The sequence below is a fragment of the Carettochelys insculpta genome, chromosome 8 (assembly GCF_033958435.1).
Source record: "Carettochelys insculpta isolate YL-2023 chromosome 8, ASM3395843v1, whole genome shotgun sequence".
Lineage (NCBI taxonomy): Eukaryota > Metazoa > Chordata > Testudines > Carettochelyidae > Carettochelys > Carettochelys insculpta.
In genome coordinates, this window is record NC_134144.1 from 1554593 (window position 1) to 1582121 (window position 27529).

The 27529-nt window shown below is 57.8% G+C and overlaps 1 protein-coding gene and 1 long non-coding RNA gene across 4 annotated transcripts in view; one reads left to right on the top strand and one right to left on the bottom strand.

Moving 5' to 3' along the window:
* Positions 1-27529, top strand: part of COL18A1 (collagen type XVIII alpha 1 chain) — a 136842-nt gene that overhangs the window by 54531 nt on the left and 54782 nt on the right. The window contains exon 1 of one of the 3 annotated variants that reach the window (XM_075001981.1): positions 17562-19298. The exons of 1 other annotated variant lie outside the window; for it this stretch is intronic. In XM_075001981.1, the coding sequence (XP_074858082.1) occupies positions 17756-19298 (1543 nt within the window). In that variant the 5' untranslated portion in view covers positions 17562-17755. Of the gene's footprint in view, positions 1-17561; positions 19299-27529 lie in introns of those variants that run through there. One more of the 3 variants, XM_075001982.1, reaches the window with a different exon arrangement.
* Positions 12896-18979, bottom strand: LOC142017219 (uncharacterized). Its single transcript, XR_012646486.1, has 3 exons — positions 18865-18979; positions 17755-17900; positions 12896-15584 (listed from the first exon to the last, which is right to left on the bottom strand). It is a non-coding gene; the product is annotated as an uncharacterized LOC142017219 (long non-coding RNA).

Genomic DNA, 27529 nt, shown 5'->3' on the forward strand with positions numbered 1-27529 from the left:
TTTTCAGCTTTCGGTTTCGCTCCGTGCTCTTGCTCTTACTGTTGTTGAAGGAGACTGTAAAAAATAACCCAACCAGCCCAACCCTCCCCAAAGCCTGGGCACGTGGGGCTGCTGGACCCTTCTCTCTGCTGTAGGAGAATTCTGGGGCTTTTCACCAAGGCAGGGTTTACTCGGGTCTGTGAGCACTCGATTTCCTCTGCAAAGCATGTCCCATTACTCAGCTCTGTGGCTCCCTCCCGTGGCTGGTTCTCTCTGCGTAGCGATCTGATTTTCAGTCTCTGCTAGCAGCGTTATCCGGCCGGGGCTGTTTGCTCTCCAGTTAGTGGTGACTTGGGGTCCGTCTGTGTGCTCTGCTTTTGAACTGGCAATGTTGAGCATTTCCTGTTAAAGCCGTTCAACACGGAGTTCCTTGAGTTGCGCAAATTCAGACTCCTTTGGAGTAGGCACTGCGGTCTTGTGCCAAACCCCCACCTCTACTGCAGCTCCCCAGAGTGGACATTGCAGGAATCTACTGTTACCCACTGAGGTGCGTGTCCTCGTCCATCAAGCTGAGCTTAAGCCTGGCCTGGAAGCTGGTGCATGCACCTCAGCCGCACCCCAGCCCACTCTTCTGTGCCCACGGCAGCCTCCTGCCCCTGCCTGTCCCGCGCAGGACGCCTGTCTTGCTTTCTCCAAGAGTGGCCCTTGTGTCACCCCAAGCATGGGAGCACAGCAGTGCTCATACCGCTGCAGCGAGCACGGCCTAGGCGGGGGCGAGAAGTCGCCTCCAATGTGCCAGCTCATCTACCCTCTGTGTGCGGTATAGGTTGTTACGTGTGCCACCAGGAGAGAGAGGAGACCAGCCGCGGGCGCTCTGCTCCCCAGTCCCGCCGTTGGCTGGAACTGCCCCTGCCCCGCTGTGCGCCTGCGTGCGACTGGGATCCCTGTGCCTGGACTTGGCTGCCCAGGCTGGGCCAGATGTGGCCCTGTGCACTGAGCTGCCATTGGGAGAGTGCAGAAACGGAGCTGAGACCGACCGTGGCCCTGGCAGTCGGCCGGACGGCCGCTGGGGGACAGGCGAGAGGCCGCGACCCCACAGCTGTGCTGGCCTTGGCCAGGACGGGCCTGTTTCTCCTCACTGATCCACGTGGAGGGGCAGAGGAGCCCCTGCCAGGCCTTCTCCCTGGGCACTCCCAGCCTCGCGCTTTCTGGCCAGTGACTGCATTCCCAGCCCGACTCGTCCTTCCCACCCCAGGAGCTCCGAGCTCCCCTCTCTCTGCCCGCAGAGCTGCATGGAACAGGCCGCCAGAGGGTGCCCGTGGGCCCGGGACTGCGGCCGCTGCGAGGGGAGCAGAGCCTTGCTGCATTGCAGCCAGTCTTAGCAAGGTGGCCCTGACACGTGCACTGCCCTGCAGAGCCCTGTTTGCCAGCCTGTGCCTGGGTGTCCTCCAGCCGCCCTGCATGGTGGTTCGCTCGGCTCTCGTGTGCCTCTTTCTCCCCTGCCCATCTCCAGCTGCTCTGCCAGGCCAGCCCAGCCCTTTCCCGAGGGCGAGGGGGTAGGGCTGTTCCCAGAGTGTGCAGAGACAAGGGAGGGGGCTGTTGAGGTTCCCCAGCCAAAGGCACGGGGCAGGGGAGAGGGAGCGGGAGCAGAATGTCTCTCGGCCCAGCGCCTGGGCAAGGAGAAAGCTCATTAACTGCGGCTCACATCTCCCTTGTCTGAAATCACGTGGGTTTGAACCGTAGTCGCTTGACCTCTTGGGTGAACTTTTTCTTCCGGACGTGTCCAGCGCATCTCAGGTATTTTTATTTGGATTAAATGGTGCAGCTCTGCTCCCACCCGGCGGTCCTGCCCAAAGGGCCCTCTCGTTTCCATGTGACCCTGGGCCTGCTTCTGCCTGTGTTCTTCCCCAAAGCACATACCACTGGTAGGGAGCGAGCCTGAGGCGCCTTGGCTGTCAGGAGGGCCTTGGCCTGCTACGCTGAACGCACCCAGTCATTTTGTGAATCACCACAACCCTGCATGGCCATTGCGGAACAAATGCTGGGCTACCCAGCTTGTCTCTCTTCCTGGAGCAGGAGGCACTGGCCCAGATCCCAGCTCCGGCCCAGCAGCTCATCCCACCAGGGCACCAGTCCCTAGTCAGGACACCTGCAGAGTGGTGACGTGGCCCTCCATCCGCGCCTTGGCCCCACTACTCCATCCCCCTGCTAACCTGAGGTCCAGGAAGTGCATTTGCGCCTTTGAAATTGGCTGCCAGATGCACAGGGTCCTCACCTGCTAGGGGTTAGTTCTTCTAGCATCAGTCTTTGCACCAGGCAAAGCGTGTTTAGTTTTGTTTAAATAAATACCTAGAATTTGAGGAAGAATGCACAGCAGAGCAAACTGCAGGAACAAATAAACAGCAGGCCAGGACCTTCCAGATGGGAAATGCATGGGACACTAAGTGCTTTTCAGCTTTGCCTGGAGAGACTCCAGCAGGGGAAGCCACCCTTGCTGTGCTGTCTCGGCGGATGTAGTTGCATGCCAGGGTTGCAGTATTCTCCCCATTGCCATGCAGGCATTCCTGCCGACGTGCAGACGTTAGGCTCCAAGCATCGTTTTCCTCTCAGTGCTACAGTGCGTAGAAGAGAAGGCCCAAAATCTTGCTTCTGTTTGTGGGTCTCAGCAACATCAAAGTGCAACCCAGTGTCTATGAATTGGGGGGGAAACAGTTGTCTACAGCTGGGCCACTAGAACAATTTAGCCGCTGTTCTGGGGAGCATTGGTGCCCAGGTCGCTTCCCCAGTGGCCGTTGTGGGGCATGAGGGGGTAGGGGTTTGCCCACTGCTCTGGATCCCAGGCCAAAGGCCCTAGAGAGCAGCTCTCTGCTGAGTCCCTTTAAATAACCCTGCATCACAGCTACATGCCTTGGGCCCCAGCCCCCGCGCGTTCATCACCCTAACCTCTGGGCCGTGTCCTGGTGGAGTCTCGGCTGCAGCCTAGAGCTGCTCCGTCTCCCCCCAGTTTCTGCCAGCACTGCTCTGTGTGGGTCCTGCGTGTCCCACAGCCAGCCGGGCGCACCATCCGTGTGCCTGCAGCTCCAGCCGGGAACTGGGCGCGCTCTGGCCCTGCTGCTCTTTTTGTACGAGCCAGCAGGGTCCTGATTGGCTGCTCCCTGCAGCCTCCTCTTATTGGCCGTGTCCAACACAGTCGCGCTAGGCAGCCTAGAGCGCGCGCTGTCACTGTCCTCCTCCGGGGGGGGGGGACCCACCAGGCCTCCAGCAGAGGTCCCGAGGCCCCCCGCCCCCGGGAATGACCGGAGTAGGGAGTTGTCATCTGGTGAGATGCTGGCCGTGCCCACGGCGGTGTGGGTTGGCTTGGGGGCATTAGAAAGAGCCAGGGCTGGCGAAGGGGAGAGGCCAGGGCTGGCAGTGAGGCAGTTTGGTTTGAGGGTTGCAGGGAGAGCCGGCGTGCCTGGTGGTGTGCTGGTGGTTTCTCTGCTCACCATGCCCTGCACCTGGCCAGGCGAGGTGTGCGCTAACTCAGGCCCTGGTTCTGCAGCGCAGGAGGAAATGGGTCAGGCCTGGAGCGAGAGGGCTCAGGAAAGGGGACCGCACACCTGCACGAGGGCCTCGTCACCGTGCTCAGTGACCCTGCAACAAGGCTGGGCTAGTGCTTCTGCCGTCCAAAGCACGGCTGTGGGGTTCTGCCAGTCAGCCGGGCGCCGCCTGAATCCCTCCGGGTGGTCGCCCAAGCGCTTGGCTTACAGGGAGCGCTGGTCGGTTAAGCGGGTGACTCCCTGCGTTCTAGCCAATGGCTCTGGCGGCTCTAGACGCGCTTCCTTCGGGCACAAAACACCCGTTTCTGTGGTGGGGAGAACTAACGTGTGTCCCGGGCAGAGGGTCCCCGGTGCCGTGTCCCTGGGTGCAGCCTGCAAGCCAGGGTGTGAGAGATGCTGCAGAATCAACTGGTTCCCTCGTTGGCTTACCCTTCTCAGCATGGTGCTGGGCTTGGTTCATGCTGGTGACCCCTGGAATGAAGCAGGCTGCCCTTTTAATTGATGTGCATGGGAAAGGAGTGCCTGGTGTTCATTCTCACAGAGCGGCTGCCAGGGTATCGCTGCCAATCCAGCCTTTCCAGGCCCTCTGCTGCAGGGAGCAGCTGTTCCACCGAAACGCAGCAGATTACAGAACACGTGGGGAAGCCAGAAACAGCTGCGGTACCCCTGAGAAGGCGGAGTGGAGGGTCAGGCTGCCCCTGGGAAGAATGCAAAAAGGTGCATCTATCAGACCAGGGTTAAAAGCCAGCCGGGGGTGTTTGTTGGGGCTAGCTGGTTGCTGTTTGGGCGAGCGACCCTGTGAGGGGGAGAGTTCTCTGCAGGCTCTTCTCCGGCGGGGACCTTAGCATCAGAAGCATCTGCAGAAATATTACAAATGTGTGCAGGGGCCCTGGCTGTTAGTGGCCCCTGCGAGGGCTCTAGAGTGAATTAAAGACCCAACCAAGTATTGGCCAGCCAGAAAAGGCAGAAGGGTTTGAGAAGTACAGCTGGTCTGCCTTTGGGGAAAGGGCAGATGTTGTCCAACGTACCAGTATCTATAAAGGCCAAAATGGGACAACCCAGATAGTTCAGGGAGCAACTGACCTGTCTCTCCCTTGCAGCCCCACTGATCCGGGCCTGCCAAGCCCTGGTTTCCCCCCAGAGCTCCTCTCCTGCTGGCAGCTTTCTGCACAGCATCCCTCCTTACAGGCCACTGTGGGCAGCTGCCACCTCCTACGCTTCTCCGTGTTAACCCAAAGGGCTCGAGTTGCATGAGCCCGTCGCTGCAGGTCGGGTTTCTAGGCAGGGTAGAAGTGCTGCAGCCCGCCAGGCCTGTTAGCAGAACGTGGCACCTGGGAAGGAGCCATTCCAGGGGAGTGAAACCACCTCACGGCGCGTGCCCACTCCAGGCGTAGCTGGTTGGTGTCTGAGCGACTGTCACCCGATGGGCCCTTAGTTTAAATATTTCATAGTGTGGTGCTAAAGACTGTAAAATTACATCTCTTGAAAAATTCCCCCGCATCCTGAAGCCCCAGACAGTCGTTGGGCTCTGGGCACCAGTTTAATAGTACTGCGGAGGGGTCCATAAATCCAAAGGGCGGGCACCCTTCTCCACGGTGCCACGCGGCCCCTGCGCCAAGGCATGGAACCCTTCCCGCAGGCCTGGGCCTCAACTTGCCCTCCCAGGCTGCCCCCTCTCTCACCGGGCGCCAAGCATTCCTCTCCCTCCAGTCAGATGAATGTCCATAACCCCCGGCCCGTCGCTTTCCTGTCCATGCACCACTGGGCAGCCAACGGATCCCTGGTCTGGGAGGGAAGTGAATGTGTCGGAAGAAATTAGAACTTCTCTGCGGTTAGTGAAACTAACAGGCTGGGGAAGCGACAGCTGAAGTTAGTGGAGAATTTGAAACATCAGTTGTGTAGAAGGATTCGTACTCTGCTGCTTTGCTGTCTCTAGCAAATTCAGGGCACCCGCCATGGTGCTAAGCCTCAATTATACCATAATTCCCAGCGCTGGGAGTTTGGCTCCAAGCCCTTTCATAACATCCCTTGTCCCACTCTGTCCTAGCCTGAGGCCGACTCCAAAGACTGTGCATTGTGTTTGTGAGCCGGTGTCAAGCCAGGGGTCCTCAGCCTCACTTCTTAGTGAGCAGGGGTCTGGAGGGTTAAGTGAGTTCCTGTTTCCCAGGGCGTGGCCTTGGATTCTGACCCACAGCCGATGTCTTCGGCAGAGCCGAACCCTCCTCCTGGTTCTTGAGGGCGTGTAGTTTCCATCTGAACTTTTCACTCTAAGTGGAGTAGCTTGAATGTGCAGCTCTGTGGCTCTGAAGGAGCTGCTCCTCTGCATCTACTGGCCAAAGTTTATCCCACTGGGGAGAGGGAATCTGGAAAGCTGCTCTTAGAGCTGAGGCTTGTACTGAGCTGATCTCCATCTGGGTCATGACTCAAACAGTATCGCTTCTTCCTAGTGGGAAGATAAACCAAGTACTGTCCAAGGAGACTTGACTCCCGCAGCTGGGAAACCACTTTCCCTTGCAAGGGACCTGTTGCTGGAGAAACGTACTTGGGCCAGTTGGAGAGGCTGGTGTGACTACGGCCTCGCATGGCTTCCCTGTTGGGGGAAGGCTGTTCTCACCAGTAATAGCTGTAACACAGCTCCATCGTCCGGGGGGAGGCTGCTTGGCTCAGCTTCTCGTTGGGCCCCAAGAGAATGGAGTAAGCTCCTAGACCTTGGTGAGAAGGGATCGGAGTTAGTGCCTGAAATTACTCACTGAAATCTTGAGAACACCGAACGCCCCGATGAGCTGTCAGGTCAGTAATGTCCTCTGAGATGTGCACAGTGCCTGGCTTTGGCTGGGCCGCTCTCGCCTTCCCCCTACGGGAAGCTAAGGATGGGCTGTCGGGGCAGAGCCTGGAGGGCTGTCTCAGGCCTTGCGCCGGCCGTTGGCAGACCAGGCTGGGCTGAGGCCAGGCTGCTGGGGGTGGTGCAGTGCTGTGCATAGCTGGCTAGGCTCCCTCTGTCATGGGGATGTGAGCAGCCTGGAGAAGTAGGGGCTCAACCCCCGCATTTCCCCTGTTTTCCCAGCGGGGACTGCAGCTCCCTTCTCTGCATGAGAACGTCCCCCTGGGCGGGGCACAGGTGAACCCCTGAGGGGAACCCAGGGCCGGGTCACTACCCCGTGTAGAGCACTTAGGCAGCGAAAGGAGGAGTCTCTGCCGCAGCCTTTGGCGGGAGCCAGTGGGCGTTCAGCTCCAGCAGGAGAGGCTCCTGCACTAAGCTCCAGAGGTCCTGGGTGCGAGTCTGCCTGTGGAGTACGAGCCCTTCACACGCGGCTCCTGTTCTCCAGCCCAGCCAGAATATTCCAGCTGCTGATCGGTTTGCTCAACACACCTTCTTCCCCGCTCCCAGCCCCTGGCCTGGTGAAGCACTCAATGGCAGGGCCTGCCAGAACCGTGCCGTACCTCTGCCCTGGAGCATGGGTGTTGCAGCTCAGCCTGGGCCTCTGCATGGGGGTGAGGGGCTTCCCGTGGCAGCCTGACTGTACCCTTCGGCAGGAAGGTGAGTTAGGTCAGCCCTGGCTGAATTAGGGCTGCTGCTTTGAGCGCACAGCCGTTTGTGGTGGCGTGGCTGTGTACCCGTCACCTCTGCAGGCGCTGCTAACGCACCTCCCTCTTTACCCGCTGAGGCCCAGAGCAGAGGGATGCACACACCAGCTCATGCTGGATTCTCCCGGGTCTGCAGGCAAAGACCTTTGACCAAAAGCCTGGGGTTTAAGCTGTTTCAGGGACTCAGCAGAGGGTCCGCACAAGTTGCTGGCTCGCCCATAGGACTTGGGGCTGGTTCTGAGCGGCAGCTCTGAGGCAGCAGCCGGAAGCCACTGGCATGGAGTGACGCTGGGAGAGTTCATCAGCACGTGTGGAGGTTCTGTTAGGGTGTTCGGTGTGCTGTCTGTGATGCCTTGTGTGTGAAGTGGGTGTGCTTCGCAAGAGCTGGGGGTGAGACGTCTCTGGAGCGATCCCTGCAGAGAGCACGCAGGCACTTTAGGCAGTGTCTGATTGCTGGGAAGGGTGCAGTGAGGGGGACTGGACGTGCCTCAGTCTGGAGGGAAGGAGAGGCACGTCTCCACCGTGAAAGGCCGTGGGTGAGGAGTAGATGCTGAGAGAGAGGTGCCCTGGCTGGACCACGGAGTGGAAACAGGCAGTTGTCCTGAGCTGTGGCACTTCTCCATTGTGGCAGGATTTCGTACGGCCGTGCTGTGCGTTCCTACTCTTCCTAGTGCGCCTTTTCTGTGCCCTGCGTCACGCTGCCTGGGTTAGAATAAGTATCGGAGGGGTAGCCATGTTAGTCTGGATGTGTAACAGCAACGAAGGGTCCAGTGGCACCTTATAGACTAACAGAAAAGTTTTGAGCATGAGCTTTCGTGAGCACAGACTCACTTCATCAGATGCTGGTCTTGGAAATCTGCAGGGCAAGGTATAAATAAGCCAGAGCAAGGGTGGGGATAACAAGGTTAGCTCAGTCAGCAAGGGTGAGGCTTACTACCAGCAGTTGATCTGGAGGTGTGAACACCAAGGGAGGGGAAGCTGCTTCTGTATTTATCCAGCCATTCGCAGTCTTTGTTTAAGCCAGAGCTGAGGGCATTGAATTTGCAGATGAATTGTAGCTCAGAAATTTCTCTTTGGAGTCTGGTCCTGAAATTTCTTTGCTGTAGGATAGCTACTTTTAAGTCTGCTACTGTGTGGCCTGGGAGATTGAAGTGCTCTCCTACGGGTTTTTGTATATTGCCATTTCTGATATCTGATTTGTGTGCGTTTGTTCTTTTACGTAGAGACTGTCCAGTTTGTCTGACGTATATAGCAGAGGGGCATTGCTGGCACATGATGGCATAAACTATATTGGTAGACGTGCAGCTGAATGAACCCACGGTGGTGTGGCTGATCTGGTTAGGTCCTGTAATGGTGTTGCTGGTGTAGATATGTGGGCAGAGCTGGCAACGAGGTTTGTTGCATGGATGGGTCCCTGAGTTAGAGTGACTGTGGTGCGGTGTATAGTTGCTGGTTACGATTTGCTTCAGGTTGGCAGGTTGTGGGCAAGGACTGGTCTGCCTCCCAAGGCCTGTGAAAGTGGGGGATCATTGTCCAGGATGGGTTGTAAATCCCTGATGATGCGCTGTAGAGGTTTTAGCTGAGGACTGTAGGTGATGGCTAGTGGTGTTCTGTTGGTTTCTCTCCTGGGCTTGTCCTGTCGTAAGAGGCTTCATGGCACACGTCTGGCTCTGTTGATCTGTTTTTTCACTTCCTCAGGTGGGTATTGCAGTTTCAAGAATGCTTGGTAGAGATCCTGTAGGTGTTTGTCTCTGTCGGAGGGGTTGGAGCAAATGCGGTTATATCTAAGTGCTTGGCTGTAGACAATGGATTGTGTGGTGTGTCTGGGATGGAAGCTGGAGGCGTGAAGGTAGGCGCAGCGGTCAGTTGGTTTACGGTACAGGGTGGTATTGATGTGGCCATCGTGTGTTAGCACCGTGGTGTCCAGGAAGTGGATCTCCTGTGTGGACTGTTCCAGACTGAGGTTGATGTTGGGGTGAAAGTTGTTGAAGTCCCGGTGGAATTCCTCAGAGTCTCCTTCCCATGGGTCCAGATGATGAAGATGTCATCAATGTAGCGTAAGTAGAGACGGGGTGTTAGTGGACGAGAGCTAAGGAAGCGCTGTTCCAGGTCAGCCATGAAAATATTGGCATATTGAGGGGCCGTGCGGGTACTCATATCTGTGCCGCTGATTTGAAGGTATATATCGTCGCCAAATCTGAAATAGTTGTGTGTGAGGATAAAGTTACAGGCTTAGCCATCAGATGTGCTGTAGCATCATCAGGGATACTGTTCCAGACAGCATTTATTCCATCTTCATGTGGGATGTTGGTATAAAGAGCCTCTACATCCATGATGGCGAGGATAGTGTTTTCTGGTAGGTCATCAATGTATTGCAGTATTCTCAGGAAGTCGGTGGTGTCTCGGAGATAGCTGGGAGTGCTGGTGGCATAGGGTCTGAGGAGAGAGTCCACGTAACCAGACAGTCCTTCAGTGAGAGTGCCAATGCCCGGGATGATGGGGCGTCCAGGATTTCCAGGTTTGTGGATCTTGGGTAGTAGGTAGGTAGAACGTTCGTGCGGAACGCACTGCCATCCACAGCCTCGGAAACGACCCTGAGGGTCGTCGGCCCGGAGGTTTGCTTTGCAAAGGGCTGACTCTTGAGGTGTTCCAGCATCTGGGGCGGAAGGCAGCGCTTCCCTTCTGTGGCTGGCGGACGAGAGGCCCTGTCTGGTGGGACGAGTTTTGTTTCCTTTGCCCCCTGCGTTCCCTGTTTTCTGCTCTTTTCCCTTGTCCTCCCCTGCCACCCACCAGACACCGTTTCTCAAGCGGCAGTGGGACCCCCAGCAGTGCCAGCCCCTCTCCCTTCCCCCAAGTGCTGCACTGCTAGTGCTGGAGCCAGACGGATGGAAACCCACTTCACGGAGCAGAATCGACTCACTTGCAGGGGCGGTGGCTTTAAAAGGAAACAATGACTTTGTCCCTTGCTGTTACACGGCTTCCCGTCTCTGGGAAGGCTGATTTTGTCGTCAGCCTCGTTAATTAGAGCTGCCAAGACTGGAAGTTTGAAATTCCCCCTTTTGCGTATTAAACTATTTTGACTCCTCTGAGAGAGTTTATGGCTCAGCCTCTCTGAGCTACGCTGAAAACTGTGCACCTGACCTAGAAGGAAGGGATCATTGTCATTGTCTGACCTGTGTGACGCCGGCCAGAGCCCTCCCCCAGAATAATTCCCAGAGCAGACATGATAGACACACACCCAGTCCCGAGCTGGGAATTGGCAGGGCTGGAAACTCCCCCACACCCCTTGCCGAATTGTATGAACGGCGACTTACAGTCAGTGCTAAAAATGACACCTCTTTTCCCGTCTGAGTTTGTGTACTTCCTGCTTCCAGCTGTCGGACTGTGTTGCAAAGCCCACTGTTACGTACTTGCTCCACATACTGGTACTTATAGACTGGGACCAAGTCACCCCTTAACCTTCTCTTTGTTCAGCTGAACAGATGGAGCTCTTAGAGCCGAGCACAATAAGGCAGGGTTTCCAATCCTTTAACCCTTCGCGTGGCACGTCTCTGAACCTCTCCAGCTTATCAAAGTCCTCGTTGAATTGTGGGTCCAAGACCCAGACACAGTACAGGAGCCGCGGTCGCACCAGTGCCAAATATAGAGGGAAGAATTGCCTCTCTGCTCCCAATCAAGGTTCCTGTGTTTTTGCATTCTCAGGGTCGTGTTAGGTCTTCTGGCTGTGTCTCCCTTCCTCGTGCTCTTTGTGTGTGTGTTGTGGTGTGAAACTGTGGCAGGTGATTTCAAACTGTGCACACAATTACCATGGATCTTAACTTTAAGTTAATGCTGGACGTTTTTATGTTGGAGACCCAAGTTCCACTGAAAACCAGATGTTACTTCTGGTATGTGGCCCAGTGTTAGAGACAATGAGCTCCATTGCTTAGCTCCAAGGGAGAGGAGAGATTTCCTTAGGAAGCTCAGGCCAGGGAGATAATATTTCTTACTCGCCCAACTCTCTGGGTGCAAGAGAGAAGCCTTCAAGCCTCCACTGAGATCTTCTACAGGGGCTACTAATGCACTTGCAGCTACGTGCTTCAAAGGCAGGCAATGTGTTGACCTGAATTGAAGAAGTATGTGGTCGATTTGGAGACCGGCTGCTTCAGGTGATGGACTCTCCCCTTCTGTATCACTTGGGGATGGGCTGAGCCGAGCCAGGAATTCAGGCGAGCGGCCAGGCGGGGGAGAAGCAGAGTGGTAGAAGCCCCAGAAGGCTGAACTGGTGGTACTGTGTAGTGGGAGGAGGCAGGAGTGGGGGTGTCGGGGGATTTGGGAAGAAGGCTGTCACTCTACAGGAGAGAACAGAGAACCAACACTGAGTGAGGGAGAGTGCAAGGACCTGGAGGCAGAGCTTCCAACTGGGGAAGTCTTCCTGGAGCTCAGTGACAAGGGGCCCCACTAGTGTCAGAACAGGAGTGCTGAAAGCCGACATGTGACAATTGCCTTTCTGGGTTTACTACCCTTAGAGAGGATTGTTGTTTACAACCATTTCACGTTGGATTGTCCGAGTACCAGGCGATTGTGCTCTTATTAGGAGCTGTCCGACATTGAGGTATCAATAGGGATGGTTTAGGAACATTAAACGGTAATAAATCACCAGACAGATGGGATTCACTTAAGCTTTGAGAAGAACTCAGGTAGGAAACAGGTCACCTAACAGTTATTAGTTGTGTACTCTCTTCCATCAACTTCTGCACCAGATCACTAGAGAGAGAGCTAACCTGATGCCAATTTTTAAAAAAAGCTCCAAAGGTGATCCTGGTGATTACAGGCTAATGGGTCTAACTTCAGTATCAGGTAAAGTGGCTGAAACTATAATAAAGAACTGACTTATCAGACTTCTAGATGAACATGAACGTTGGGGGAGAGTAAATATGGCTTTTGTCAAGGGAAATTGTGGCTGACCTACTTACTGAGGAAGTTTGCAAGAGTGGGACAAGGGTGATCCTCTGCATATAGTGTACTTGGACTTTTGGAAAGCTTTTGGCAAGGTACCTTACCAAAGGCTCTTTAAGCAAAGTAAGCAGTCATGGGGTAAGAGGGACCAATAACTGGTTAACAGATAGGAATAAATGGCCAGTGCTCACAGTGGAGAGGGGTAGCTGTGGTGTCCCTCGGGTGTGGACTGGGACCAGTGCTGTTCAACATATTCACAAATGATCTTGGAAAGGGGTAAGGAGCAATGTGGCAAATACTGGCAAACGATACCAAATTACTCAAGATAGTTAAGGCTGAAACAGATGGCAAAGAGTTACAGAAGCATCTTGCAAAACTGGGTGATGGGGCAACAGAGTGGGAGATGAACTTCAGTGTTGATAAATGCAAAATCACGCACATTGGAAAACACCCTGGCAACTTGATCTATAAAATAATGGGATCTAAATTATCTGTAACCACTGCAGAACGTGCTCTCGGAGGCATTGTGCATAGTTTTGTGAAAACATCCATTTCCTGCATGCCAGCAGACAAAAGAGCCAACAATGTTAGGAACTGCTAGGAAAGAGAGAGAATATGGCAATAAATCTCCTAATGCCATCACAGAAATCTGTGGTACACCCGCTCCTTGAATGCTGCATGCTGGTCTGGCCTCCCAGTCTCCAAACAAGATACCATGGAATTGGAAAAGGAGCAGGGAAGGCCAGCAAAAGAGATTAAGGGTATAGAACAACTTCCATGAGAGGAGAGATTAAGACAACCGGGGAGCTCTATAAGGTCGATTTTTTTTCCACCCCGCTGTCCATTTTATAAAATCCAGTGGTAAAAGTCAACTTCAGTACGTGCAGCGTTATTTCGTAGTGCAGCCGGAGCCTTGGGGGAGTCCCAGAATGGGGGAGGATGGCAGCACTGGGCTCATCGAGGGCAGAAACAGGCTGCCAGTTTTAACCAGAGGGAGAGACTCCTAAAAGAAAGCGGCGAGGTGGCCAAAACGCATAGAGAGATGGTACTGGCATCCCTCTGGCAGCCGAGCCCCATGTAACTACCAGTACCAAATAGCTGTGTGATCGCAACAAGCCTTTGTGCCCATCTGGCTTTGTGTGTAGGAACGTGCTAGCTCGGCTGCACTTTCAGATAACCCAGTGCACGGCTGTGACGGGGAAGGAACGCAGACACCCTGTCAGAAGGTGATTGTAACACAATTCTCTTGTCATCTGATGGAAGAAACCTGTGGGTTGAAACATCTGTCAGATTACTTCTCAAGGTGTTTTAAAAGTTTGAAGAATTCGTTTCCATGACCTTTATAGTGATTTGCCAGGATCTCAAACACATGCTGTTTTCCCACCCTCTGTTAAGTGGTCTGAGCAGCATAAATGTTGATGGGATTTCTATAAAGAAAACCATGTTCGGTATTCCATTAATTGTACCCTATTTCATGGTTTGATGTATTTGTGACAAAAAATACTCTAGATGTGACATCATTTTCAATCCCTCTTCAAACAAAGCAGAAATGCAGCATTGTTACTATGCCAGCTAGTATTTTAATCAGCAAGCCCATTCAAACTGTACATGAAAAATGCAGTGGAAAATGTCTTCATGTAAACTAGGATTTCGTGTTCTGTCTGACTGTGCCATGGGAGCGGTTTTGGAGTGTTGCCCAAGGCGTACATTAAGCTCTAGCAAGTTGTAAATTTAATGTTTAAATTGATCTCTGGTGCCTTTTCGAAGCTGAGTGAAGGACAAGTGATACTCTAGAAACAGCAGGCTGCAGCCAGGGCAAAGGGGCTGCTCAGGGTGCCTGAAGAAAGCACGTGGGTAAATCTTTTGCAGGCGTAGCTGTGGCGAGGAGGAGGGGATAAGGCGTGGCTGACCGTAGAGGACACCGGTGTGGCACAGCGTGGTTCGGTTTGAGGCTTGCATCCTTCTTTGGCTTGTTTACTTTTTTAAAAGTATGAGTGTAAAGCAGCTAATTTTAGACATGGTGAAAATAGCCTGGAAGGAAACAGGCAGAGGGCCATCTCGTGCCCTGCCAGCCGTCCCCGAGCGGCGAGTAGCTGGTGTAACTGGCCAGCACAGGGTATAGGTGCACTGCAGCTGGGAGAGGCGTCGTGGTGCTGGGTTTCTTTGCCCTGACTCACTGAGAAGAGCGGCACATCACGGCAGCCAGGGCTCGTCGCCCGTGTGTAGACCTGGATGCTGGGTGGGGCTGTGTCCTGCGGTGGGTCTCTGCAGCCGCTGTGCCGGCGACACTGCTAGGCTTAGTGAGTCTGCTGGGTCAGAGCTGGCATGGCTGTGTCTGCAGGGCTGCTCTTCGCCTCCGGCTTGCTGTGCCTGCCGGCTCGAGGGCCTGCAGGCTGGTGGTGCTCTTGCACCGCTCAGGGAGGAGTCCGGGCAGGCCTGCTGTGCTTGGTGGTAACCAGGGCTGCACGCAGGGCTCTTCCTGGCACGCGTCGGGGGAAAGGTGCTGGCCTTGGGTTGGTGGGTGTCAGCAGCGCCCCTCAAGGGGCCTGTGGTTTCCCCTCATTTGCGTGCCACGTGCACCTTCAGCCTCTTGCTGCGGCTCTGGCTGGCACTCGCCCCTGTAGAAGCTGAAACTGGATACGTGGGACGTGCGCAAGCATCTGCCATGCTGAGCTGTGCCTGGAGCCCATCACACCTGAGAGCGGAGCTCACCGTGAAGGGACTGGGTGCGCCCGTTTCCCAACACCAGTGTTGCCAGCCGTCTTGAGTCCTCAGAGCACCAGGGCAGGGTCCTTCTGGGCTGCTCAGTCAGCCCTGGCCAGGTGGGGTAAGTCGTGCCCCCGTCCTGGGCAGCAGGGCTTTGGCCGGTGCTTCGCCAGGGAACTGAGTGGGCGAGGCGGGTGGCTTAGGCTGCTGCAGCCCTGTAAAAGGACTCTCCGAGGGGACGTGGGATGAGTATTTAATGCACAGAATCCTAGAACCCCAGAACTGGAAGGGACCTTGAGGTCATCAAGTCCAGTCACTGCTCCCGCAGCAGCACCAGCATTGGCCAGATCATCTTCAACAGAGGCCTACCCAGCCTCCTCTTAAATCTCCCGTGTTGGAGATCCCACAGCATCCCTAAGCCACTTATTCCAGTGTCCAACCCCCCAGACAGGAAGTTTTCTCTCAGGACCAACCTAGACCTCGCTGGCTGCAGTTTAAGCCCATTGCTCCTTGTCCTGCCTCCAGACGCTATGGAAAAGAACTTTTCTCCTTCCTCCTTGTAACGTCCTTCTGGGTACTTGAAAGTTGCTCTTATGTCCTCTCTCAGCCTTCCCCTTTCCAAACTAAACAAACCCGGTTCTTTTAACCTTCTCTCCCAGGTCATATTTGCTACATCTCTAATCATTTTTGGTGCTGTTCTCTTCAGTTTCTCCACATCCTTCCTAAAACGTGGCACCCAGAACTGGACACAGTGCTCCAGCCGAGGCCGAACCAGCGCAGAGCAGAGCAGAAGAATGACTTCTCGTCACTTGCTCACAGCACACCTGTTAATACAGACTACAAACACGTTTGAGTTTTTGCAACTGTGCCACACTCACACTCAGCTTGTGATCCACTGTGGCCCTCGACCCCCTTCCCAGTGCTCCTTCCCAGGGACTCCCCTCCCATTCTGTGTGTGTGAAACTGATTGTTCCTCCCTAAGTGGAGCACTTTGCATTTGTCCTCACTGAACTTTATCCTATGTGCTGCAGACCATTCCCCCGGTTTGTCTCGCTCTTTTGGAATTCTGACCCTATCCTCCAAAGTACTTGCCACCCCTCCCAGCTTGGTGTCCTCTGCAGACCTACCAAGTGTACTCTCTGCCAGTACCTGACTCACTGATGCAGGCATTGAACAGAACTGACCCCTGTGGAGCCCCACTTGTCGTTCCCTTCCAGCCTGAGTGTGAACCATTGAGAGCTGCACTCTGTGGATGGTTCTCCAGTCGGTTACACATGCATCTGATGGTAGCCCTAGTCTAGGCTGTACTGCTCTAGTTTACCGGTAAGGAGGTCATGCGATGCTGTACCAAGTGCCTTCCTGTGCTTTGCCTGGCAAGTGGCCCTTTCTCACCAGCGTGGGGGTCCCCAGCGTGATGCTCCTGTTGAAAGGCAGCATGTGGAGCAAGCAATATGTGCAGCGCCGTGCACCCTGTCTCTGGGAGGCCGGGTTCATTGTGACGTGGACAGGGGACGTGACAAAGACAGGGGTGCCCCTGCGCGCACGGCTGTACAGGCGCTGTCTGAGCGACCAGCCGAGTCTTGTTTCAGTGCATTAAGGAGCCGGTCACAGAGGTGCCTGTAGCGGCAGAACACCTTGTCAGTCGCGGGTGTGGAGTGAGCAGCCTGCCAGGGCTCCATGGGGCAGAGCATCTTGCAGGCTCGTACCAACTTGCGTGGCTGCTACGTTTCACTGTGTGACTACAGGCGGTCAGGGCGCAGGTCCCACGGGCTGGCTACTTACAGGAACGAGTCCGAAGTCAGAAAAGTGCAGATTCTTTCTTTGGCCTGCTATGGGCTGGAGAACAGACCAACCCCTCGAGTCCTTTGGGTTTCACGGTAACTAGACCCAAGTAAATGGCCACTGCCCACAGCATGTTATGCCACTTTTCCTTGTGGTCTGCACTGTGAGCAGAGCTGAGCTGTGTTCCTCTGTGGCACTGTGGCTTAAAGGGCCCAGAAAGCAGCTGGCGCCCCCATGCTGGGACATCTTGTGCCCTGGGATTGAGAAATCCCCTGTGCCATGTTCCGCGGTGAAAGGCCTCGCAGCTGATGCGCGAAGGTGGATGCCAGCGGAGTTCTGTAGCCCTCGCTCCAGAATCCCTCCTGCTGCAGCCCCGGGGAGCCTCTCGACTCCATCATGTATCTGCTGCCCCCGCGAGGCCTGGAGGGCAGTGTCGGCCGGGGGGTGCGAGTGGGGGCCCAGCAGGGGCACACGCTGCTGCAGCCACTCTTGCTCTAGGAGGGCCAGGGCCAGTAGTGCAGCCCAGAAGAGTGGGGCTGGCCAGGACACCTGGGCTGTGCTAATGTGCCTTGTTGCCGGAGCAGCCTGTGCCTGCAGGGACCGTGGGGACCCGGAGCAGACTCTGCCGGGTGCCACAGAGCTGAGGGGAGAAGGAAGGCCAGGAAATGCCCCTGTCCCCCGGCCCCCCAGCCCCACAGTGCAGGACCAAAACCCCTGCGTGGAGCTCGGGGGGGCGAGAGAGTGGGAGGCTGTGTGAGGAGAGGTGGAGTCTGGAGGCTGAAGTGAGCGACTGCAGGTCCTTCCTGTTGGCTCTCTGACAGCTGCCCGTGCTTGCCGCAGGCCGGCCACCGCTCCTGGCCAGCAAGCAGCCGGCGTGCTCCGTCCGTGCACCGGAGAGGAGCTGCTGAAGGGCAGGCCTGCAGCCGGGCAGGGGCAGAGGCCTCGACAGGCTGAGCTGTGGGCAAGGAGGAGTTAAAGGTCTCTGGCTAGTGGGTGGGTGCGGGAGGGCTGGGGCGACGGAAGAGATCCAGGTGTGCTCTGAAGCCGGGGTGGCCCTCTGCCTGCCTGCCTGCTGCCCCGGAGGGAGAGGCTGGCTGGCTGGGAGCAGGCTGGCCACACCTCCCTGCATTTTGTGCAGGCTTGGGGAGCTGGAGAGCACAGACCCACGCGAGCGCTCCTGGAGGCTGGCCGGCTGCAGCGCGCTGCTCGCCCCGCTTGTACTCACCATGGCTCCGGCGGAGCGGTGTCTGGGCTGCCTGCTCTTGCTCACCTACAGCTGCTGCTCCTTGGCGGACGCACGCTTCTTTGACTGGTTGTGGGGAAGCCCCCAGGCCCCCATAGCGCCACCCCTGCCCTCCATGGAGAGCCCTGCTACGGAAGGACAGACGGTGGAACCACTGGCCTCTCCTGCAGCCACTGTGGCACAGGCGGCTGTGCCGGCAACCCCGCAGCCCAGGGACCGCGGATGGAGTACAGCCCCCGGCGCGACGCAGGGGTCTGCTCTGCTCCCGCCGGCAGGGCGCCAGGGCCAGGAGGCGAACATCGCGGGGGTGGGGGCCGAGATCCTGGACGTTGCCAAGGGCGTCAGGAGCCTGATCCAGCGGTGGGATGAGAGGACCACTCGGGGGGCCGGGAGCACAGGGGATCCCACAGCTGCTGCTGCTCAGACAACCCCTCGCACCAGCCTGGCTGCTCCTAGCTCTGCCGGGGGGCTGGCCGGCCCTGGGAACACCACTGCCAATTCGACGGGGGATGGCCCCGGGCAGCCAGAGGTGTCGCTTACAACGCCAGCAGGGCCTCCGCCTGCCCAGAACAGGACACAGGCGCCTTCACAGAAGCCTGCAGAGGCTCCTCCAGGTAGTGCTGCTTGCCCGCTGCAACTGGGTGGAGGTGCCCGCGGTGAGCTGGGGGCTTCCCGGGGATATCTCTCTGCAGAGGGTCAGGAGGGTGCTGCCCTCCCCCCGACAAGGGCTGGCGGGGCCGTGGCCTTGGAAAAGAGAGGAGGTGCTCAGCCGGCACCAAGCGTTCTGGACTGGCAGGAGCGGCAGACCGATATCGGCGTGCGTGCCAGGACTCCAGCCCCACTGGCAGCCGCCTTAGGCAACCGTCTCTCCCAGGCTATTGCCCACATCCACCAGTCGGGGTCTTACGGGGGAAGTACCCCCCACAGCAGCCAATCAGTGCAGAGCCCCGACCCCCCCGCTGTGCCCATGGGGCCAGCCGTGGCTCAGGTCGATTGGAACCACGCTGCTGGTGCATCTAATCCGAATGCAACTAACTCGGTGGAGTTCCTTCCCGCCAATAATGCTGACTCTCTCCACTTTGATTTACTAACCTACAGTATGCAGCTTCATGGCCATGGTAGCATGGGGCTCGCTTCCTTCTTCCCCGGATTGACTCCTCCGGCGGGTCGCTGCTTGCCCTTCCCGGCCGACCTGCCGTTTTGCAACAGCCTGGGCCTAAAGCATTTCCGCTTACCGAATTATCTCCGTCACGGCAGCGAGGGGGAGATTCGGGCCGCTTTGCATGAGTGGGCGGGGCTGCTTACCTCGCGGTGTCACCGCTACCTGGAGTGGTTTTTCTGCTTGCTGCTGCTCCCCGGGTGCAGCGCCTCTGTTCCCATCACCCCCCCACCGTGCTGGGGCTTCTGTGAGGCCCTGAGAGATCTGTGCTGGCTCCGTTTGAAAGAGGGGCGCCTCCCCGTCGCGTGCGACTCTCTCCCCGCAGAGGATTCTGGCTATTCTTGTGTGCTTGTTAATGTGTCCGCAGGTAATGGTTACGGGGTAACGCCTCCCCCTCGGGGGCTGAAGCTGCATGCTTGGCAGGTGCTGGGGCTGTGAGCGGGGAAAGCTGTCAAACTGCCCCGCTGCCCTCTCCCTCCCTGGTCTCCGCAGGGGCTGGAACAGGGCGGCTGGGGCAGCAGCTGGTGCCCCAGCTCCTCTCCAGGCCCAGGGAAGCTCTTGAGAGCGCTGCTGCCTGCTCTGCCTTGTGGCCAGGCCACTGGCCCTGGTGCCCAGGCTGCACCGCTGGCGAGACCGGTGCCCTGCGCCCGATGCCAACGGAGGTGACCAGCGGACGGACTGGGGAGCAAGGGCCACCTCTGCCTGGCCCACATCTTCTCTCGCTTGGGGCCGCAGGGTGGGGAGGAGCAGAGTCCCCTCGGACGACAGGTACTGGGTTAGGTGGGCCGTTGGTCTGGCCTGGTCTGGCCCTTTGTATGTCCGCAGCCATGCGTTGTCTGCAGTCCCCACCCGACGCTGCTGCTGCTGCCTAGGCTGTGCAAGGACTGACACCCTGCCGCTGTCCTGCTGCTGAGCTGAGCGCGTCCTGCCTCCCCTCCCCCAGGGTCACACTCTGATGGGCCTGGCCAAGAGAGCCCTCCAGCATTGCTCTGCCTGTGGCTCGCGGGAGAGTTCTGGGGCAGATTCCCAGCCCTAACGTGAGTTTTTGTCCTGCCGCCAGCTCTTCAAACCACTGCCTTAAAATGGCCCCGCTCTGGGGCTGGGCTCCCTCCTGCCGCACTCACTGCTTGGGGGAGCTGCAGGTCCTTAGAGCTGGTCTGCTGGGCTGGGCACAAGGGAGGGTCCCTGAACCAATCTGCTGTGGGATGTGGACGCTTTGAATGTGTGTAAAGTCTAGAGATGGGCATTTGCCTATGGGTCCATGGGCCCTTCCCTCCGCCCCACACGCAGCAGGGGGACGGCCTGGGCAGAGTCTAGAATTCAGCCCTTGCAAGAGCGGCTGAGGTGGGGCAGGCTCGCAGCCGGCCTGATGGGGAAGCCTGCAGTGACACTTACAACAAAGGAGGCCGTTCTCACCCTTTCTGGCTCGGGCTTTGGGCAGTCTTAGTCGAAGTTGGTCTGAGTTCTGCTCTCGCGCATACGTATTGCTGCAAGGCGTCCTTGCTTTCTGGGCAGTGCCAGGCGCTTCCGCTGTTCGGGCTGCGAGGGGTTCAGACGTGCGGGGATTCTTGTGGTGGGAGAATGAGTCTCGTGAGGCTTGCTGGGCTCAGCCCCTTGTCTGCTTGGCACCTGCGTTGAACACTGCACCAGCGTGCCTGCCGTTCCCACAGCCTGGGCGCGCTGGAATTGCACGAGAGATGGAAGTTTTAATGGGCATGCACGTCCCTTCCCTGTCCTGTTCAGCCACCACCCGCGGTATGTGCTGAGCTCTCCCTGGGCCTGCCATTGTTCTGCACTCTCTTAACAATTGCTGGGGCTGGGCCTACCCACCGGTCCTTGGCTGCTGGCTGCCCACGCTCCTCCAAGGGCTGCCGCATCCTTGTGAGGTGCAGGTGCCCCCCGCTGAGCAGGGCCGTGCCTGGCACTGTGTGCGCCTCCCGCAGGGTGTACGTGGCCCGGGCAGCTGTGCTGGGCGGCGCGGACAGACTGCCTCTTCAGCAGCCACTTGGAGCCCGCCAAGTTCTTTTCCTAATGATCTCGCATTCATAAGGAGCCAGTCCTCCCGCCTTCACCTGCAGTGCGAGTGCCCACGGCCTTCAGACGGAGCCCTCGCGCTTGTCCGGTCTGACCTGCTTAGCACAGGCCGGCTGGCGTCAGAGAGCTCTGGTCTCTGCAGAGGGTGCCGTGCGCTGACCTGCCTCCATTGGTGGCTTGTCCCGCCGATGAGAAGGGTGGAGAGCGCTGTGCTGTGCAGCTCAGCTCAGCTCAGCTCCCCCCGGCCAGGGCGCTGAATTACTGGCAGCTGTAGCCCAGGCTCTGCTATGTCCATGGTGTACCCGCAGCACAGGGGCCAGGACCTTCCCCGTCTGCACGGAGCTCTGCTTCCACCTCCGCTTGGACCCCCGCTGGTGTTCCGGGGACAGCTGGCTGCGCTCCATTGGTTGTGGTTCATTAGCTACACCTCCGCAAACATTGGGTTCCTGGCATTAGGGATGCACGTGTCTGTTCTCTTCCTAGCGTAAGGCGCGCCTGAGAGGAGTGTGCGGTGCCTGGCTGGAGACACGCTCCCCTCCTGTACAGTACGTGCCTGCCCGGAGAGCAGGAGCTGCACGCCGGGTTTGGAAACGGACGTGTGTTCTAGCCCCGGCTGCTCTCAGCGCTGGGTTAGAGCAGCGGAGCCGGGAGCGTGGCTCATCTTCCCTCTGTGAATGGAGCTGCTGATGTGTGCACTGGGTGTTTGCCCCAGAACACCTGGTAACTTGAACAGAGCATCGAACTGCGCCAGGCAGCCTGGCCAGCCGTCTTGGAGGCGTCTGCAGGACCCTGACATAGCAGGGCCTCTGTAGGTGCCTTGTTCCTCTGGTGTTCGTCATATCTGTGGTGCTCGTTAGGGTCCGTGGATTACAGCTCCGTTGCAGGGACTCCGAGGACCCGTTTTAAACAGCCATTCTTTATCTCTACCCATCAGCCAGTGCATCGGGCGCCAGAGCGCCTGGCAGCCGAGGGGCAGGAGGTGAGCACAGTGAGAGCCGGGACCCCTCGTGGGTGCGAGGAAGGTTCCCGGCAGGGTTTGGCCTTTCGTTACTAACTACCCTGATACCGAAGAGTTCCTGTTTCGGGCTGTCCCTCCAGGGCACACATGCAGCGTCCTCAGGGGTGCTTTGGGCTGTTCAGCGCCTGCACAGCTGAAAGTTCCCAGGCTGCGTCCCAGGACAGCCGAGCAGGCTGCAGCAGCTGCTGCTGGCGAGCTTGGGGATGTGAGGCCGTGAGCCAAGCAGCTGAGCTGCTGGCCTGTGTTTACGGCAGTGCTACCTGGGGAGCGGACTCTGGGTTGTGGGTCTCCCCAGGGATTTGTAGGGCAGCGGGGCAGTGGTGTCGCTGCTTTGTGACCGTTCAGCTGCCCCAGCTGCAGGCTTCCCACCTGGCTGGGGAATTCCCACCTGGGGAGAGCACAGGAGGAGATTGGGCTGGGCGTCTGTCTCCCGCCTGGCATGCAGCGTGCCCTGTCTCTGGCCGTTCCTGGCTGCTGCGGGACGTCTGCCCCCGTCGGTGTGTTCTGCCTCCCCTGTAACCTGGCTGTCAGGGCACTGGCAGGGGCTCGCGTCTCGTGCAGAGACCAGACTGCTTTGTTTTCTGTCTCTCGTTTGCCAGGCGCGACGCTGGGGCACCGTGCAAGGCCTGAGTCGTGGAAAGCGGCACCACCGGGGTTGGCCATAAGGCCTGGTTGGGCAGGGCCATGCGTGGACCTTTCCACCCTGAATGTGTCTGAGGACAGCCCTGCCGGGGAGTCGGTGCTCTCACGTGCTTGGGCACGGCTGCCCTCTGGGCGGGAGGGAACCTCCTGTGAGAGGCAGGCCAGCCATTACACACCCAGACCCACATCCCTGGTGCCTGCCTGGCCCCCGGTCAGCCCAGCAGGGCAGCCGGACCAGTGGCGGGGGTGACTCAGTGCATGGCTGGAGTGTTGCCCACAGCCTGGCAGGCCCTGCATCAGGAAGCCACAAATGGTATCCTCTGCCGCCATGTTCACGCAACCCAGTGCTCTGCTCGCTGCACGCTTGTCGCTAATGGCAGGCAGGCCGGCGCTGTCTGCAGAGCAGGTCCTCGGGGCCTGGCTAGCGCTGTAATGCCGTTGTGCCGCTGAGCCAGGACATGGCCCAGCACAGGACTGGGCGAGGGCTCCTGGCTGCAGGCTGCTGCCGAGTTGAGGAGCTGCGCTCCTCGTCGTGGTTCCTTTCTCTGGGTGGGATCGCGGCTTCCTTGCTTTGGCCCCGTCCCAGGGCTGGGCTCTGGAAATGGGTGCGGCTGTGGGGCAGCCCTCCTGGGGCAGTCAGTTTTCTTCCTGCCGGCGCATCGAGTTAGGGGCCACGCCTGCATTTACATCTTGCTGCTGCAGTCGTGCGCTGACTGAGGTTCTTCGGGGCACTCCAATACAGCGTGCTCATCGTCCGCGCCTGCGGATGCAGCTGCATGGCTCGTTTGCCATTCAGCGAGGGTTTGGCCAGGTCTCCCGGAGGCGTCCCTGCCGACAGAAGTCCACGGCGGGCGGGTCAGTGACAGACCGTAGCGAGGGGTCGAAATGCTCCACGTGACTCTCGTGAGCCTCGGCACTGGAGGTGGGTGTACGGGTGTTGGTGTGCTTCCGCAGAGGGCTGTGGGGTTGTACTCTCCTGCTCGTGCTGCAGCAGGATCCCGGCCTTAGGTTGGCAGGGCTAAGCAAGGGAGACGGCTGAACAGCTCTTCTAGTCGGCAGCGGCTGGATGTGCGGCAGGACCAGGAGCCAGTCAGGCGGAGCTGATTTGTGTCCCTGACCCCGCGCACGTAGCGTTGTTGAGCTGAGACCACCTGGGCGCACAGACATCGCCTGCAGAATGTCCCCAGGCAGCTGTTTCCTTTCAGAAGGTCTGTGGCCTGGCGCCCAGGGTGGGAGGCATGAGTGGGGCTCCATTGCAGACCTACAAAGGTGCTGTGCTCTGCAGTCTCTGGCTGCGCCTTTGCACCGCAGTGGGGTTCCTGCAGGGCCTGACTTACCAGCGGCTGGGTCCCAGGAGCTGCTTGTGCTGTGGGGACGAGGGGCTCAGAGCCTGAGGAGTGTACTTGAGTGGTGCCAATTCTTGGTGATGAATCTCTTCCTGAAAGCCTCAGCTCTGGGAGTGGTGTGAGTAGGTGAGGAACTGATCTGTGCTCCCGTTAAGAGACAAGCTTCTAGCCCTGGCAGAGAAGGTTGTAACGGTAGCTGGTGCCTGCCCTGGGGGCTCAGAAGCCAGGAGAGAGATGCAAAAGCCAGTGGAGCTGATTTTATAACTCTCGCGGTTTTTAAGCCAGCCTCCTGTGTTCTGAGGCCTGACTCGGGATGCTTGAAGGACTGGGGTTCCCCACGGTGCTGTTTTTGCCTCCATACATCCCATGTCAGTGCCCTGCTGTGGCATCGCCTCTTTCCGTTAGCACAGACTCACTGCTGTGGGACCTGGGCCTGCATGGAGAGCCCTGCAGCATTCCCTGCCCTGCCTACAGCACTGCTGAGCTGCTTTGCCATCGCTGATGCAGTGAGCTGTGATTCCTGGTAAGGGCGGGTGGCGTTGTCTGGGATCTCGTGTCGTTTCCTTATCCATAAAGCAGCTGTTCCCATTCCATGGGCCAAGGCTCCGAGCAAGGCCAGGAGGGCTGTGCCACTTTGCACCACCGCTCTCTGGAGGGCAGTTAGAAACGGTTTTAGGTGTATCTGAAGTGGGTTCAAACACTGCCCCACAAAGCAACGTGCGCCCGCTCTCCTTGGCGCGCTGGAGGAGGTGCAAATATTTATCTTGATTGTACAATCAATAATTTCCAAAGGTTGATGGTTCGGATGATAGTGCACCCGCTTGGCTGGCACTCGTTCCAGTCCTTGGTTGCGTGCAAGGTGAGCGTTCCCACTTCTGGTTGTGTGCTTTGAGAGGCAAGATGAGCATTTTCCATGAACGGAAAGATCCCTCTTCTTATCCTGCAGCCTGCAGCTGGCATTCCAGCCCTGCTGGCAGCTCTGGTTAAGAGAAACGACGTGCTTGGGCTTACACCTGCAGTTCTTTCCCTGGGGGTTATGGTGGCTTGTCACCCGGCCTGCTCCCGAGGTGGATGCTTAGAATTGGGCTGTTCTCCAGAAGTGAAAAAGTGACCCCCTTGCTGTGGCTTCAATCCTCCCGAGAACGACGACGCCGTGGCCGCGGCGTTCCTCATCTGTACCTTGTACAGAGGGATTCCTTAATTGGAGACCCAGTTTTAGAGCCTTCTGTAGAGCGTCGGTGAGGGAGATGTGAAGCCACAAAGCTGAGGCTGTACGTGTTCATGACAAGACCCCGCTCCTCTCCCCACTCTTCAGTTCAAGCTCCCCCTTCCCTTGTGCAGGGTGAGAAGGGCGACTAACGTGAGTGGGGGGTGGGGGCGGAACAGCTTCCACATGGGGCGAGATTAAACCCGACGGGGGCTGTTCAGCTTGGAAACCGGGCCGAGTGTGGCAGCGTGGAGGTCTGTCCTGTGTGGAGCAGCAGGTTTAAAGTGTTTCTTCACACAACACACAGTCACCCTGGGAGCTCTTGGCAGGGGATGCTGCAAAGGACAGGACCGTCACAGGGCTCAAAGAAGAGTTGGATAAGTTCACGGAGGACAGGTCCATGAGTGGCTGTTAGCCAGGCTGGGCAGGGCTGGGGTCCCTGGCCTCTGTTTGCTAGACACTGGAAGTGGGGGGCGGTATGGATCGCTTGCTGGTTCTCTGTTCTGTTCGTTCCCTGTGGGGCACCTGGCGTGGGCCCCCGTCAGAAGACAGGACGCGGCGCGAGATGGACCAGTTTGGTTCGATACCCCGTCGGATACGTTCCTTTGCGAGAACATGAGAAGTGTCATGTAAAGCCAAGTACAGGTCGACCCTCCCTAGTCCGGCAGCACCGTGGTCTGGCAGGATTTTAGTTAGCCGGACGACCACTTGTCCTGGGTGTGGTCAAGTTTCCCCTGGTTCCATAAAGTTTGATTACAGCCCCCAGTCCTGGCTCTCAGTGTTGCTATTTAGCTGTAATTTACCCTAAATGTCTTCTAAGGGCCCAGTGAGCCATGGGAATGTTGGTCATGTGGTAGAAAACATTAACCTCCTGAGTGCCGCCAGTTCTCTCTCAGCCCCGGGCAGGTGCTGAGGGTGCCGGACTAGAGAGGTTCAACCTGTATTGTCTCTGTACACACAAGTGTACCTGAGCTTTGAGTACACTTTGAGAGTTTCAGGGTTGTCTTGCACTCCAGTGACTCCATCACTACTTTACTTAATGGTCCTAGGACCTCAGTGCTGCTGACTGCCTCCGGTGCTTTGCAGGTGAGGAGGGATGTTGGTCAGTTCTGTGCAATGCGTCGCCGAAGCGATTGTCTGGTTGAGGCCAGTCGTGCTTTGAGAGAGGCAGGCAGAGCTGGCAATGCTCGCGTGGAGCCGCTCCCAGCCCTGCAGGGAGAGCTGGGTGGCCCAGTGGCTGCAGGATCTGGGCCGTAGACGGCTCTCAGGGAGCGCACCTCCTTTGAACAGTGGCCGTGCACCAAGCTGAACGAAGCAGGCCAGGTGTTGGCCTCGCTTTGAGTAAGGTTCAGTCACTGGTTAGCGTTCGGCGCAGGGTGTCGGGCCAGCAGGACGCCCCAGCATCCAGGCTCCAGAAGCAATGGGCACATTTCCCTACCGTCAGCCTGAGGTGTTTGGGAACCTGGAGTTGGCCCCCCAAACTCCTAAGTGTTTATAATGTAAAAGGTTCTTCCGCCTGGGTTCGGAGCTGGTCAGCGGCGGCGTGGGAGTTGGGGACACAAGGCGCTGGGGGGAAGTGAAGTATAACTTAATTCTGAGGCTGCTGCTGGACACCCGGCGTCCCTGCATGGCCACTCCTCAGAGGCACCTCCAGCCTGGCTCCAGGCTCCAGATGGCGTAACTGGGACCCCTCCCTGGAGCGTCGCCGGAGACAGGAGGATCAGGGCCGGTGCTGTTCAAAGGCAGAACGGCTGTCACCGTGAGCTCGTCCCTGCGCGTGCCTGCCAGAGCTTAGCTCTGCCTGCTGCTCCCTTCCTGGGCGGAAAGGGGCTGTGTTTCTCTGACTGCTGCTCTGGGGGACTTATGGGATGGGTCGTTTGGGCTCCAGTGGGCAGGGCCACGTCACACCTCAGCACCTTGTGCCACAGCCGAGGATCCGGAGGCTCAGTGAGACTGTCTCATGGATTCCGAGGCAGCACAGCCTTTTACCAGCCGCCGTAGGGTGCTGCAGGGAGTTTCAGCGCTGAGGGGATTTGGAGCAGTTGCTGTTCTGTTCATGGCACGAGCTCAGGGGCAGAATATTTGCACTGCATCCCAAGCTTCCTGGCATTCCTTCGTTGCACTATGCCCAGCTGCTGGCGGCTGAGGACAATAGGCTGCTGTGGTCAGCAGCTCTGGGGAATCTCTTGGTCAGCTCTAGCAGTGAGCACAGCTCTGTGCAGTCTTTCCTGCTGAGTGCAGCCACCCACCCTGCTGGCAAGCTCGGCTGCTCCCCCTCCCCACCCTCCAGCGCCAGCCTGCACACACCGCCGGCTTGCCCCTCTGTGCCTGCTTTGATGTGCCGGCCGGGA